The sequence below is a fragment of the Pseudonaja textilis genome, chromosome 12 (assembly GCF_049901715.1).
Source record: "Pseudonaja textilis isolate UNSWEBS1 chromosome 12, rPseTex1.2, whole genome shotgun sequence".
Taxonomy (NCBI): Eukaryota; Metazoa; Chordata; class Lepidosauria; order Squamata; family Elapidae; genus Pseudonaja; species Pseudonaja textilis.
This window is the reverse complement of record NC_142001.1, coordinates 622,732-636,138: the sequence shown is the minus strand read 5'-3', so window position 1 is coordinate 636,138 and position 13,407 is coordinate 622,732. Positions and strand designations below refer to the sequence as shown.

At 37.8% G+C, this 13,407-nt stretch overlaps 1 protein-coding gene across 3 annotated transcripts in view; it reads left to right on the top strand.

Annotated features, from left to right (window-relative positions):
• Positions 1 to 11,998, top strand: part of CAPN6 (calpain 6) — an 87,777-nt gene extending 75,779 nt beyond the window's left edge. For all 3 annotated transcript variants that reach the window (XM_026703139.2, XM_026703138.2, XM_087940840.1), the window contains 2 exons: positions 5,296 to 5,432; positions 9,172 to 11,998. In XM_026703139.2, coding sequence (XP_026558924.1) covers positions 5,296 to 5,432; positions 9,172 to 9,351 — 317 coding nt within the window. In that variant the 3' untranslated portion in view covers positions 9,352 to 11,998. The remainder of the gene's footprint in view (positions 1 to 5,295; positions 5,433 to 9,171) is intronic.
• The last annotated feature ends 1,409 nt before the right edge of the window (positions 11,999 to 13,407 follow it).

Below are 13,407 nucleotides of genomic sequence, written 5' to 3'. Positions count from 1 at the left end.
TTGCTGTTAGCCCCATGGTCCTTCTATGCTGTATCCATTAAGGCTTATCTCAATATTTATGTAGCACAGCAATCTTGTCTTTACAAACTAATAAACTAATTTATTGAGTGAAAATAGCCCCCTTTTTGGACCACACCCATCTCCATAATAAAAGGCACAACTTTTAATTTTGTGCCTAAAGGCAACATTAAAAAAGAAGCAATGGATGGAAACGTTAAAGAGAGATCCAATCTAGAAGTAAAATGAAATTTCCTGGCAGTGAGAACAATTAATCCATGGAATGGTTTACCTCCAGAAGTTGTGGGGGCTCCATCACTGGAGGTTTTGGAGAGCCATTTCTCCAGAGTAGTATAGGTCATCCTACTTGATCAGGGAATTGGACTAGAAAACCTACAAAGTCCCTTCAAATTCTATTATTCTGGTATTTTGTTGTTTTTTTCAGCTCTCGTAATAATTTCTTCAGCATCCTCTTCCAGATCATGATTTACACAAGTTCCTGTTATTATTTAAGCAGGCAATTAGTTATTGTTGGCAGAAACACTCCATATATTAGTCACTGTAAGTCAATTACCATTGGCTGAGTCTCTCAACACGATTAATCAAAGTGTTGTAATCATAAGTAGGGCTTAGCGAGCCATTGATAATACACAAAGACTATTTTTTGTTGGAAAAAGCCCCAGCGGAGCCTTTTCTTGCAACTGAATCCATGTGTTTTGCAGTCCCTTCATGTGCTGAAGAATCACTTTTGTATATTTAACTGTAGGTGCTATGTCCTTCGCTTCTGATAATAAAATTGCCCTTTTTAATGCAATGGAAGGGAGAAAATATTAGATATGTGGCTGAGCTGAGCACACTCAATCAAAGCGATCCAGCTGTGTGGTTTCACTTTGCTTTATTTTGGAGGAGCTTAAGAGGAGAAGGTGGAGGTGGTAGAGGAGGAGGAAGAGGAGGGGAGGAGAAAGGAGAGGAGTTGGAAAAGGAGAAAGAGGAGGAGGCACTGGAGGAGGAGGGGGAGGAGAAGAAAGAGGAGGAGGGGGAGGAAAGGAAGAAGAGGAGCAGGAGGAGGAAGAGGAGGGGGAGGAGAGAAAGAGGAGGTGGAAGAGGAGAAGAGAGAGGAGGAGGAGATTATTCTATGTCAGTATCAAAGGTTGTTTCAGTGCTTCTAATTAGAAGCTAATTTCCAATTAAATCTTGGTGAAGTAATGGAATAACTAGACATGAGAAGTATAGGTAGTCCTTGATTTACGATCACAGTTGAACCCCAAATTTCCATTGCTGAGACAATTCTGAGTTTTGCTCCATTTTATGGCCTTGTCACAGTTCTTAAGTGAATCACTGCAATGCTTTAGTAACACAGTTGTTAAGCGAATCTGGCTTCCTCATTGATTTTGCTTGTCAGAAGGTCACAAAAGATAATCACATGACCATGGGACACTGCAATTATCATCAATACATGCCAGTTGCCAAGCATCACATGATTTTTAAATAAAAAGTTTTATTTCAGTTTTCCACATTTTAAAAACATCTTTTTTAGCGAACAGCATGATTCCAGGTTTTCATATTTCCATACAAACATGACTTTGTTTACATATTCATATCTCATATTTAATTTCATATCTTACCATTACTTTACATATTTTCTATTATTTTCTGAAATCTTTCCTCAAGCTTATTTTATTAATTTTCAATTCATTTCTTAACCTATTTCTTTTAACTTTAAATAATTCTCATATCTCCATATTCATTATACTTTGCACTTTTATCTGTCAGGTTTGTAATTTCATTGCAAATTCTTAATTTGTCATTTCAAAAATTTCATCTCCATTCAAACATTTCCCAAAAAAAGTTTCCCCCACAATTACCAATTATAGTGTGCCACTATACTGCCACTATATATCATTTAATTAGTTCCCCTTTAAATCCCAGTGACAATTTAACTTTTTAATTATCACCTTAAAAATTAATAACAATAATCTCCTAGCAACTGCATAACTTATATACCTTTTAAGTCAGATTCCGCATGATACTTTCCCCTTCAGTTACATCAAAAAACATTTGTAATTTCAAAAAGAAAAATTAATCTATTCAATTGATCATAAAAACTGATATTAATCTCATTACAACAATCCTCATAATTCATTTCAACTATATTCTATAAATTCATTATAGTTAATAAACTTATCATGATTTTTTCACATTTGTTTCATTTATCTCTGTATAGTTTAACAAAAGACAACTATTCCAAAAACAAAACAATATCAGTTCCAATCTTTCATTTTAATAATCTATATTTTCCTACTTTCTAAATAATTTGTTACTTCTAATACATTTATACTACACCTCATCACCTTGCAGAATCACCTTCCTTAACTCTTAATTGACCATTGTCTCTATGTCTTTTAAATAAACAATTTCTTTTCATTTTTATTCGATTTCCATATTTCTTTATTTCCTGGTTCTGTTTCTTATTACTTCTTTTTCCCTTCATTTTTTCCCTCCTTTTTTTTCCATTTTCTGTTGTTTCCTTTTAGTTTGTTTGGTTTTCAATATATTCCCCTTTTTAATTACCTCCTCAAATTTCCAGTTTTTAATTCCCATTCTTTTCCCCCTTCGCTTTAATATTCGTTGCTCCAATTGTTCATTAAAGATGGCCTCTTCTTTAATCAACTCCTCCTCTTCTGGCACTCCTTGTTGTTCTTCATACTCTAGGATTGCCATTTCTAAAAATTGTAGAGCAAATCCAAATGATTTGACTTTTTCTTATAGAATTTATTTCATATTTCTTAGTTCCATTTTTAATTCCAAAAGTTCTGCCATTTTTAAACACTTCTGTCCAGTTATTTGATTCAGCCAATGTCTATAGAGTTTATTTCTAACAATCAGCTTCCTCTTTAAGTTTTCCCAGATTCATCAAATAGCCCAACATCCATAAACTTAAGTTTATACCAAAATCACCAAATAATCCCAACATAGTGTCTTCCTGTTTCTTTCTTTGTTTTAATGTTCAGTATTCCACTTTCACTTTCCAGAGTCTCTATTTTATTGTAACAAAGTTTCACTTACTCTGTATCAAATCCAACCTTTAAAAGAGCCAGGTTATAAAGAGTCGCAAATAATTTATTTTACCACTAGATGGCACTAGATGACCAAATTCCCACCCACCCCCACCTACTCCCACTTTTTCTCTCTATTTAGGGCTTTTAAAATTCAAAGTTCCAATAAGTCCAAATATCAACAACTGTTTTTTTTTTGTTTTTTTCTTTGATATGTTCAAATTCAGCTTTAGTTATGCCTATTTAGTGTCAAGATCATATATTTATCCAGTTTAAACAGATATCTTCTTCTGGTTTCCTCCTTTCAAAGTTGAAAGCCATTTTCAGCTATCAAAAAATTTTCTTCACTTTCTTTGTCCGCTGCTTTACTTATCTCTCTTAAAAATTCCTTAAAATTTTAATTCCGGGGTACCTTGTGTTTAAATGTTGTGCCTGATTTGCCTGGTTTTCATACTGTCTTCTTCACCACTCCTGCACAATCTTGTCCCAGTTAGCTCTTCCTCTTCAGGGTGGCCATATTTGACCATCATTACAGCCGTCTTCGAAGGGGAGTATGCCTAGCCAAGGAGGGGAAATGCAGCTCCCCTCGACCCAGCTGGCAGTCTCCCCTTTCTTCACCACCCCTACAGGGTGGTTCTGGCCTCAAATGCAGGTGATCTGGGCCCTGCGATGGGAGAGCACGTATTGAAGCGCGGACGATCGCGGTCTCTGGTTCATCAGCAAGGAAGACCAGCATCACATGACCACAGGGATGCTGAAAAGATGGTAAATGTTCAAAATGATCATCAGTCACTTCTTTCAATATTGTAATTTCAAATGATCACTAAATGAGTGATTTTAAGTCAAGGACTACCTATAGATTGCATATTTATTTATTTGTTTGTTTGTTTGTCAAACATATACAGGATAACAAGTATGAACATAAACCAGAACAAAGGGAGTAAATACAGATAAATGGGGACAGTAAGACAGGGACAGTAGGCACGCTAGTGGACTTATGCACGTTCCCTTTAAGGACCTCTTAGGAATGGGGTGAGGTCCACGGTGGACCATTTGAGGGGTTGAGGGGTTATGAAGCTATGAGGGGTTGAGGCTGGAACAACAGAGTCGGGTAAGGCATTCCAGGCATTGACTATTCTGCTGCTGAAGTTGTATTTTCTGAAGTTGAGTTTGGAGCGGTTTACCTTGAGTTTGTATCGGTTGTTTTCCTGTGTATTTTTGTAATTGAAGCTGAAGAAGTTGTTGACAGGTAAGATGTTGTAAAAAAAACAATTTTGTGAACTATGCGTAGATTGGACCACAGTCGGTACAGTTCTAGATTTTCCAGGCCCCAAATTTCGAGCCTGGAGACGTAGTGAATTTTATTGTGAGTGGAGGAGTGGAGAACTTTTCTTGAGAAATACCTCTGAACCGGCTCAATTGTTTTAATGGCTGTGCTAAATCTGGCAACCATTTTGTGCAAATCCTCACCACACACACTCCACATGTTTAATGTGCCAAGAATCTCTGTTTGTCTAACCATTTCACCAGGAAACAAATCCAGCCCATCTCATATTAATCTGCTGGTGTGAACTAATGATGATGTGATGATGTTAATGATGAATGATGATGTTAATGTGCTCAGGAAATCAACTGAAGAGTCTCCTATGATCTGATTGTGAAAATAATGTGCTTTTGGTGTGAAAGCAAGTCTGTATTTCCTTGCAGCATTGCCTCTTCCATGTGTAGAGTGAGGGAGAGGTTAGTTGCAGGCAAATCTCTTGTCCAGAAAAAAAAGTAGGAAGATGGAAAGTAGAATACAGGTAATCCATCCTCAACTTAACAGTTCATTTAATGCCTGTTCAAGGTTACAGAATTACATGACCATTTTTCATAATTGTGACTATTGCAGCATCTTCCCCAGGGCCACCTGGTTTACCTTCAAATGCTTGACAACTGACTCACATTTAGGATTGCACTCTCCCAGGGTGATGTGATCCCCATTGGCAACCTTCTGACAAGCCAAGTCAATGAGAAAACCAATTTCACTTAACAACTGTATTACTAATTTAACAACAGCTGTGATGCATTTAACAAACATGATGAGAAAAGTCATAAAATGGGGCAAAACTCATTTAACAAATGTTTTACTCAGCAATATAAATTTTGGGCTCAATTGTGATCATAGGTTGAGGACTACTTGCAATGGTTTTATAAACACCTGGCTTCTCCAAAAATGCTAATCGATAATGTACTTTTTCAGAAACCAGCCCTTATATAATTATTAAGTGTGAGAACAGTAAGGTTCGGTCTCCCTCTCAGAAAGACGGTGGGGCTGCTGTTTTCAACACCCAGGCGGTTTTCTACAAAAGGAAGGTTGACAGCCCCATTATTGTCCAGGTAAGAGAATCCATGTGATCTGTATTTGCACCACTTTTATGTTTAAATGAATGTTGCGGACGCATTGTATCATAGGTGCAGACACACAAACGTGCACATGCATGCACACACGTGCACTTTTGGCACGCAGTGTGGAAAAGGTTAACCATCACTGGCCTATATGTTGCATTCTCACCAGAAAATCTCTCCAAACTGCTGACATCCAGAAAGAGCACAGGTAGTCTTCAACTTAGAACAGTTCTTTTAGTAACCGTGCAAAGTTACAACAATGCTGGGAAAAATGACTTTGGGCTGTTATTCACACTTATGACCGTTTGTAGCATCCCCATGATCACGTGATCAAAATTCCAATGCTTGGCAACTGACTCATATTTATGACAGTCGCAGTGTCCCGGGGTCATTGGTCTTCTTTTGTGATCTTCTGACAAACAAAGTCATGGGGGAAATCAGATTCACTAAAGAACCATGATACCTAATTAATCATGTAAGTTTCACTTAGCAACAGAAATTTTGGGCTCAATCATAGTCGTAAATTGAGGACTACCTATACAGAAACCCTAAAGCTTTTCCTTAGGATAATGCAGGTAGTCCTCGATTTACAACCACAATTGAGCCCAACCTTTTGGTTGCTAAGCAAGGCAGTTGTTAAGTGAATTGTGCGTCATTTTGTGACCTTTTTTGCCACAGTTGTTAGGCCAATCACTGCAGCTGTTAAGTGAATTGTGCAGTCATTAATCAACCTTGTTTGTCCAAAGCTAGCTGGGAAGGTTACAAATGATGATCTCATCTGGGACAGTGCACCTGTCCTAAATACATACCTGTTGCCAAGCACCCAAATTTTGATCTTGCAATTATGGCGATGCTGCAGCAGTCATAAGTCTGAGAAACAGTCATGCCACTTTTTTCAGTGCTGTTGTAATTTAGAATGGTCACTGAGTGAATGGTTGTAAATCAAGGACTGCCTTAAATTGCTAGCTTACAATATGATTATTAAAAAGTAGAGCAGGGGTCAGCAAGACTCCACAAACTCAGTCTCAGCCCCTAGTAAGTTCCTGGACATATCCATACAATTGTGTTGGTATGATCCAGAACGGGTGTGCCATTTCTTTTTTTTCTTTTTTTAAACAAATTTTATTAATTTAAAAAAAAACAATACATAAACAAACTAAACATAGAATGTAATAACATAAAGCATCTTTTCTGAAAAAAAACCAATAAAACATCTTATTTAAAGACAGAATAATTCCAAGTTATCACATTTCCATACAAACACAATTTAATATTATATATTTATCTTATCTATTCAACTTCATATCTTATCCCAACTTCTCTTTATTTCTCCCTTACGTTCTACTATTCAATTATATTTCTTTTGCCTTAGATTATATATATTCTTTATATCCATCTGTCTTTTTTACAATTTCATGACTTCCATTGGGATTCTGTTTGGTACATTCTAGAATTACACACTATATTTTAAAAAAGGAAAAAATTATAAATAAATAATATAATTTAAACAACAATCCATACTAATTCTATTCTATCATTAGTATTAATATTCATTTAAATCTTAATGTTTTACCCATTACTTTTCAGATACGTATCATACTTCTATGAGAACACTTATACACTTTCCATAGTTAATTCCTCCCCACTTCACTTATATTTTATAAAACATTGGATAATTAAAATGTTCCCATTCCTTCCTGATTCAATTCTCTCATTTATTACATTTCATTTATTCCATTCACAATTTTATTCTCTAAAATTACTCAATGTTTTTTATTTAAAAAAAGAAAAAAAAGGAAATTATAGGTATTTGATGTAGTTAAAACAGCTATTAATGCCAATACAGATCTAATCATTAATATTAATATTCATTTATATCTTAAACACTTTACACGTTACTTTCCAATTAAATATCATATTTTTATAGGAACACATACTTTCCATAATTGTTTCCCCCCCCACATCTCATATTTTAAATCATTATTTCATCATTATTTCATTACCTTCTTTTTCCTCACAAAAATTTCACTAGATTACGCTAAATCTTTTGTCCCATTTTTGATTACATGTTGTTTCCAATTTTCTGACATTATTTCTAAGTACAAATATAAAAATACAATCTAGTGTACCTTTACAGAATCCCTTTTTCAATTAAATTTACCCATTGTCTCTAAAAGAATTTTGTTTCTTTACATCTTGCTCCCCACCATTGAGGCTTCTCATCCCTTCCTTTCTCCCTTGCCCTTTTTACCCCCTTGTCTCTCCACCTCCCTTTTCTTCTTCTGCTTTCCCCCTTTCTATTGATTTCTAACATTGTATCCATTTTCCCCTTATTTTTTCTCTTTTTGGGTTGTTTTTTCAAATCTCAAAGTCCCCTTTTTCTTTTCCTCTTTCTCCTTTCCTTCCCCAAATAGAGTCACTTGATCATCAAAGATGGCTTCTTCTTTATCCCAATCATCCTGTTGCACAGTCAGTTTTTTCAAACCGCCATTTCCAAGAATTGAAAAAGAGTGCCAAGAGAATCTTTCCCTTCTTGTTCTTTTTTATATTTTTGGTATTCAATTTTCAATTCATCCAGAAGTAATGCCATTGTAGAGAGAAAAAGTTTTTCCAAAACAACCACCCAAGTGCTTTTAATCAAAGGTAGTTCCCAAATATTCCAAGATCACCAAAGAGTCCAAATAAGCTGTTTCTTTTAGTACTTTCTTCTTTCTTCCCTTTCTCTTTCTGGGGTTACTGTTTAGTCACAAAGTTCCAGTTAAAATATATCTTTTAGAAGTCTTATTAATATTTAATAACTCTTTGAAGTTCTAGGCAATCTCCTCCTTACTTTCAAATTCTGCTCCAGTTTTTTTTCCTCTCCCTTCCCACCTACAGCAAAAAAGATTTTTTTTGAGTATTCAGAAATCCTTATCCCTTTAGCATTTAATTACCTCCAATGCGGGTTTTCCGATTTCTCTTTCTCTTACGGTTCTGTTCGCTGTCACGTCAGGAAGAAGAGTGAAAAAAAAGAAAAAGACTTTCCCTTTTAAATTTCCATTCACCGCTTATAAGTCTCTAGAGACGATATATCTTGGGCAACTTTTAAAATCCAGGATAGTTTCGCTGTACTTTCCCCGGTCAGCAAAGAGCACTTTCACTTCTTCACAACTCCTCCTCACTTTCTTTTTCCGGCTGAGCACTTCTATGTGGCGGCCATTACTGACCACCGCTCAGCTGCCTTCGGAAAAGGGGGTTTTGCTGGCTAGGGAAGAGAGGTGTGATATCTCTCGACCCTGCCATTTCCCCCCTCTCTTTGCCACCTTCTACGGAGGTGGCTAACACTGAAGCCGGGTGGCTCAGGGCACGCGGGCAACGAACACAGGCAGAAACCACACACAATCGCGGATTCCTGCCTTCCCCGGAGCACTGCAGACCGGAAGCTCCTGAACTGGTGTGCCATTTCTTGCAGGGTCTTGTTCTGGCTTTCAGATCTTATCTCCCATCCCTACACCAATCTCATCTACAAGATGCAAATGATTATCATGATTACATTACAGCTAAATAAAACCAATTACACTGTTAAGAAAACAGTTTTCCCCCCAGGGAATTTGGCCAAAAGGATGTGCAACAGAGAGTAAGCTCTGAGCAAAGTTTGAAGTTCTGATCTCTTCTGGATGAGGACTTTTGCATTGGAAAGACCATGTGTAAAGGCAATGGTAGATTTTTCTTTGCCTTCTCTTCACTTTAGGTCTGGCACAATGCTTTCATTGACCGATTCCTGGGAGAGGTCCGACTGTCTGGGTCACCCAGTGACCCTCAGGATCTTCAGAAGTACCAACTCCATGGCAGAGGCCAGCAAGAAGCAGAAGAAGTACCAGGTCAAATCACTATCAAGACACTTTCCAGCGATGACCTGATGGAGCTATGAGTTGCAGTCTGATAGGCTCCAAGAGGGAGTTATGTTTTGCACACCTGTGTATGTTACTGTTAGAATCCCTTCTTTGGTCTGTAATCTCTGGGTTGCAAATGGACAGTACAAAAATTTATAAAGAGACACAGGTGGGACTGGATTGTTACCAATGGGATGACCTCCTCTTTCTTCCCTCTCTTCAGATGCCATTTATTTTCCAAATTGTAATCTCATAACCATTGGGTGAACCATTGCTATAACTTTTCAGGCTTTTGGTTAAAAAATAGGAACATGTCACAGAGCTAACCAGGTTAAGTTCCAAACTTAACTGCTGAATAGCTTCATACCAGTTTTCTCAGTGGAAGTGGATCATTGTTTGGGTCAGCTGAGTTACTTTTGAGGTGAAATATCAACTTTGTCCCAAATCCTACTAGAACTGCTAGGAAGAGTCCATTCTTTTTTCTTCAGAATCAATGCAGCCACTGAATAAGAGATGCTGCATTTGACGTGTGGGATGACACATCCCATGATGGGAGGCTTAATGTTGCAGAATGGCCAAATAGGCGCTTTGAGTACTTTGTCTTCACACAGCTCTATCTTATGCTTGAGCCAAATAATAATAATAATAATAACAACAACAACAACAATAACAACAGTAGTGGTAGTAGTACATAAACGGAAAACTGTTCTCCAGCAGTTGCCTTTTCTTTCTTTTTGATGAAAGGGGAGTCCTCAACTTACAACACTAGTTCGGAGCAACACATTCATTGTCAAATGGTGCACTCATTAAGTGAAGGGCCACACCCAGTCTCGTGATATTTTTGCCACAGTTGCAAAGCAAAACATTGCATGATTGCAATTTGCAACCTTCCCTGCTAACTTCCTCATTGACTTTGCTTGTTAGAAGCCAGCTGGGAAGGTTGCCAATGGTGATCATGTGACCCCCACATGGATGCTACAGCCATCCTAAAGTGCACAACAGTTGCCAAGGTGCCTACATCACAATCACTGTGATGGTCATAAATGCAAGGACCGGTCCTAAATCACTTTTTTTCAGCACTGTTGTAACTTTGAATGCCGTTAAACGAATCATTATAAGTCAAAGACTACCTTCGTATGTTGGTTCCTTGGACCTACTCTGGCATAGGTTCTGACAGTGGGAATAGCCTCAAGCAGAGAATCACCCCAAACATTCCTGCTGATGGGACGAGAGGCAGAGAGAGAGATCAGTGCTGTTTTGGGTGGGTGGGGGAGTGTCCCAAAGAAGCCTTGTCTCCTCACAATCTAGAAGATCCTTCAACATCTGGGGTATATTTTCAGGGAGATCCAGAAAATGATGTGGGAAGAGGGAAAGGACCTGTCAGACCTGCCACAATTTAAGCTTCTCAATAGAAACGATCCTTGGCTCCATTTGTTGAGAAAAGAATAGTTTATTAGCGGTCAAATGTATTGGAGTAATGCATAGCCAGAACAGAGAGAATCACTCACCAAAATCCCTAAGTTCAACTTTTCCCTCCCTTAGCTGTATTTCACTGCCAACCCCCATGTAACCAATCAGGTTCAGGTATTTTCATAACAGTCAATCGAAGCATCATTTAGTATGCAGTTCCCTCTTTCTTCCAGCTGGGTGACCTTGAGGCAGTCTCTCAAGGAGATACAGCACTTCTTTTCATTTCCCCAAGCATTCCACTCCCTTCATTCCCCCTCCCCACAGTTTATGGCAGTCTGTCACCACATAGCAATGAAGCACAAGCAAGTATAAAGTGGCAGTTGATAGGACCCAAGCATATCTAAGGGGAGAATTCCCCTGCTCCATTCAGAGTCTGCACTTAATGAAAGGTGTCCTCTTATTGCTACAGTGTTATGGTGGATTCAAGCCAATGCACAGAAAATAATACCTGTACTTCGCACTTTTCTTTTTTTTTCGCACTGTCAGAGCAAGTCTTTATATGGAATGTATACAATATATTTAAACACATATAGTATATTTTAACAAACATATTAACTATCTAGAGTAACATATTCTGCTATTAGCATCCTCTAGGTGAATTATAACAATCAGCATTTATGTTGCACTTTTTATAAGCACAAAGCACATATATTATTCAAAAATATATGTAACATATAACAAATGTATGTATCTTTGTATTATTTATGCCCGTACTGCAGATGGAAGAAAGGGAAAACTGAGATTACCTGCTAAGGAAGTACTATTTGTTTTTAAACAGACGCATAGTAAAATCTTGAAACAATCCAGTGCTCATCCCTTCCTATGTTCTTGATGGGGGCATTTTGGCCTAGATTTTAACTAGCAGGGCATCTGTTCAAAGGACGCTGTGATAGGATTCCAAATTTTGTTACAATTTTTGTTGGTATTTGCCTCCTTCAGAGCTCCCCTTGCATGATTTCACTGGGAGTATTTAAGAGTATTAAATACTCCTCCCAGCATGTGTCTTGTTTGATTAAGCTGTCAACATACTTGGAATGTTTTGAAATACAGTGTAAAACTTCTCTTGAGTTGATTCTCCTGGGGTCTTGTTACACAGAAATGATTTTTAATTTTCTGATGCAAAAAGTGTCTCTCTAACTAAAACAAAAAGTGTCAAGTGCAGGAAATCAGGAGCCTAGGTGGTTCAACTGAATAAAAGTCTATTATAAACTAACACTCTACAAGAATCTGAAATACTAGTGGCCAAATTAAATTGGTGGTAGATAAGAGTCAATGGAATTCAAGATGAGCTAGACTTAGATCTCTTCTGGGTGCGAAGGGACTCAAGACTGGTGATGTGCTTGACCCTTCGGGCTCAGTCTGGTCATCTCCTACAAAAAGTCTATTACAGGTTAAAGCAGGCAAATGATATCAAAACCTTGCACTATTCATACAAGGGACTCATCAGAGCTATCATTGAAATAATTTGTAAAAAGGTGTTGTAGAATGTATGGAAGTGCAAAATTAATTTCTGTCCATATCTCTTTAAAGCAGCTACATCTTCTCTTTTGATCACTCAGCTGCTTTCATGAGCTGCCAACCAGATTTATTTTTCCATGTCCATACACTACAAAGCACTCTTGGAACTATAATCCAAAGCATTGCAATCCTAAAATCTAGCATGCTTCTATTTGCTTTCCAGGTTCCAAGTGGCAAGAGTCTGTACATCAAATATCTGTAACTTGAAGTTTCCTATTACGTCCTCAATTGTTGATAGTTAATGTTTGACAGATATTTAGGAACATCTGAGCTAAACTGACACCACTTGATATCCTAATTTATAAAACAATTGTTGCAGGGATGGGATTCAACTTGGTTTATCACCGATTTGGTGGGTGTGGCTTGGTGGGCGTGATTTGCATGCCCGCAGAGGGGTTCCTACCGACCTCCTGCACTCTCCCTGTCTTTCAATAGCTGATGCGTGGCAATCTGCTGTGCCATGTGATGCAGCTGAGTGTCAAGAGCAGGAAATAAAAGTCAGTATGGAGCCCAGGCGGATGAGCCCAGCTGCTGATCGTTGCAGTGAACCGGTTCGCTCCCGGTGGTCTTCAGAGCTACCGGTTCAACCGAACTGGGCTGAACCGGTAGAATCCCACCCCTGCATTGTTACTCAAATAATTTTGGGAATTTATCTTTTCCTAAGAGGGAGGTAGCATCATATTCACAATATATGTGCAGTATCTTTGTTAAACAACTTTTGCTACTTTGTTTTCCTGCCTATCTAAGTGCTATAGCATGGAATTTCTGATTCTAGCACATTCATCTAGTGGATGTGTCAGCTCTGCATTCCACTGATACAGTACTATATATCTAAAGTTAAACAAAGATTGAAGGTGGCTTTTCACCATGCTGACTATGAATATCTCATTCCCAGAATATTTTTGTTTCTTTGGCCTAGGACCAAATTTTCTTGGAGATTTTCCATATCCAATTGACTCTGCTAATCTCTGTGAGTGGGTGATACTTCTGTCACTTCAGAATCAGTATCAGATCAACAAAGTCAGGGTGCCCATTTAAATATTTGCATTCGTTTGCTTCTCATTCATTGGTGGGCGTGAAAAACCAAATCCCTTCTTATTTTATGT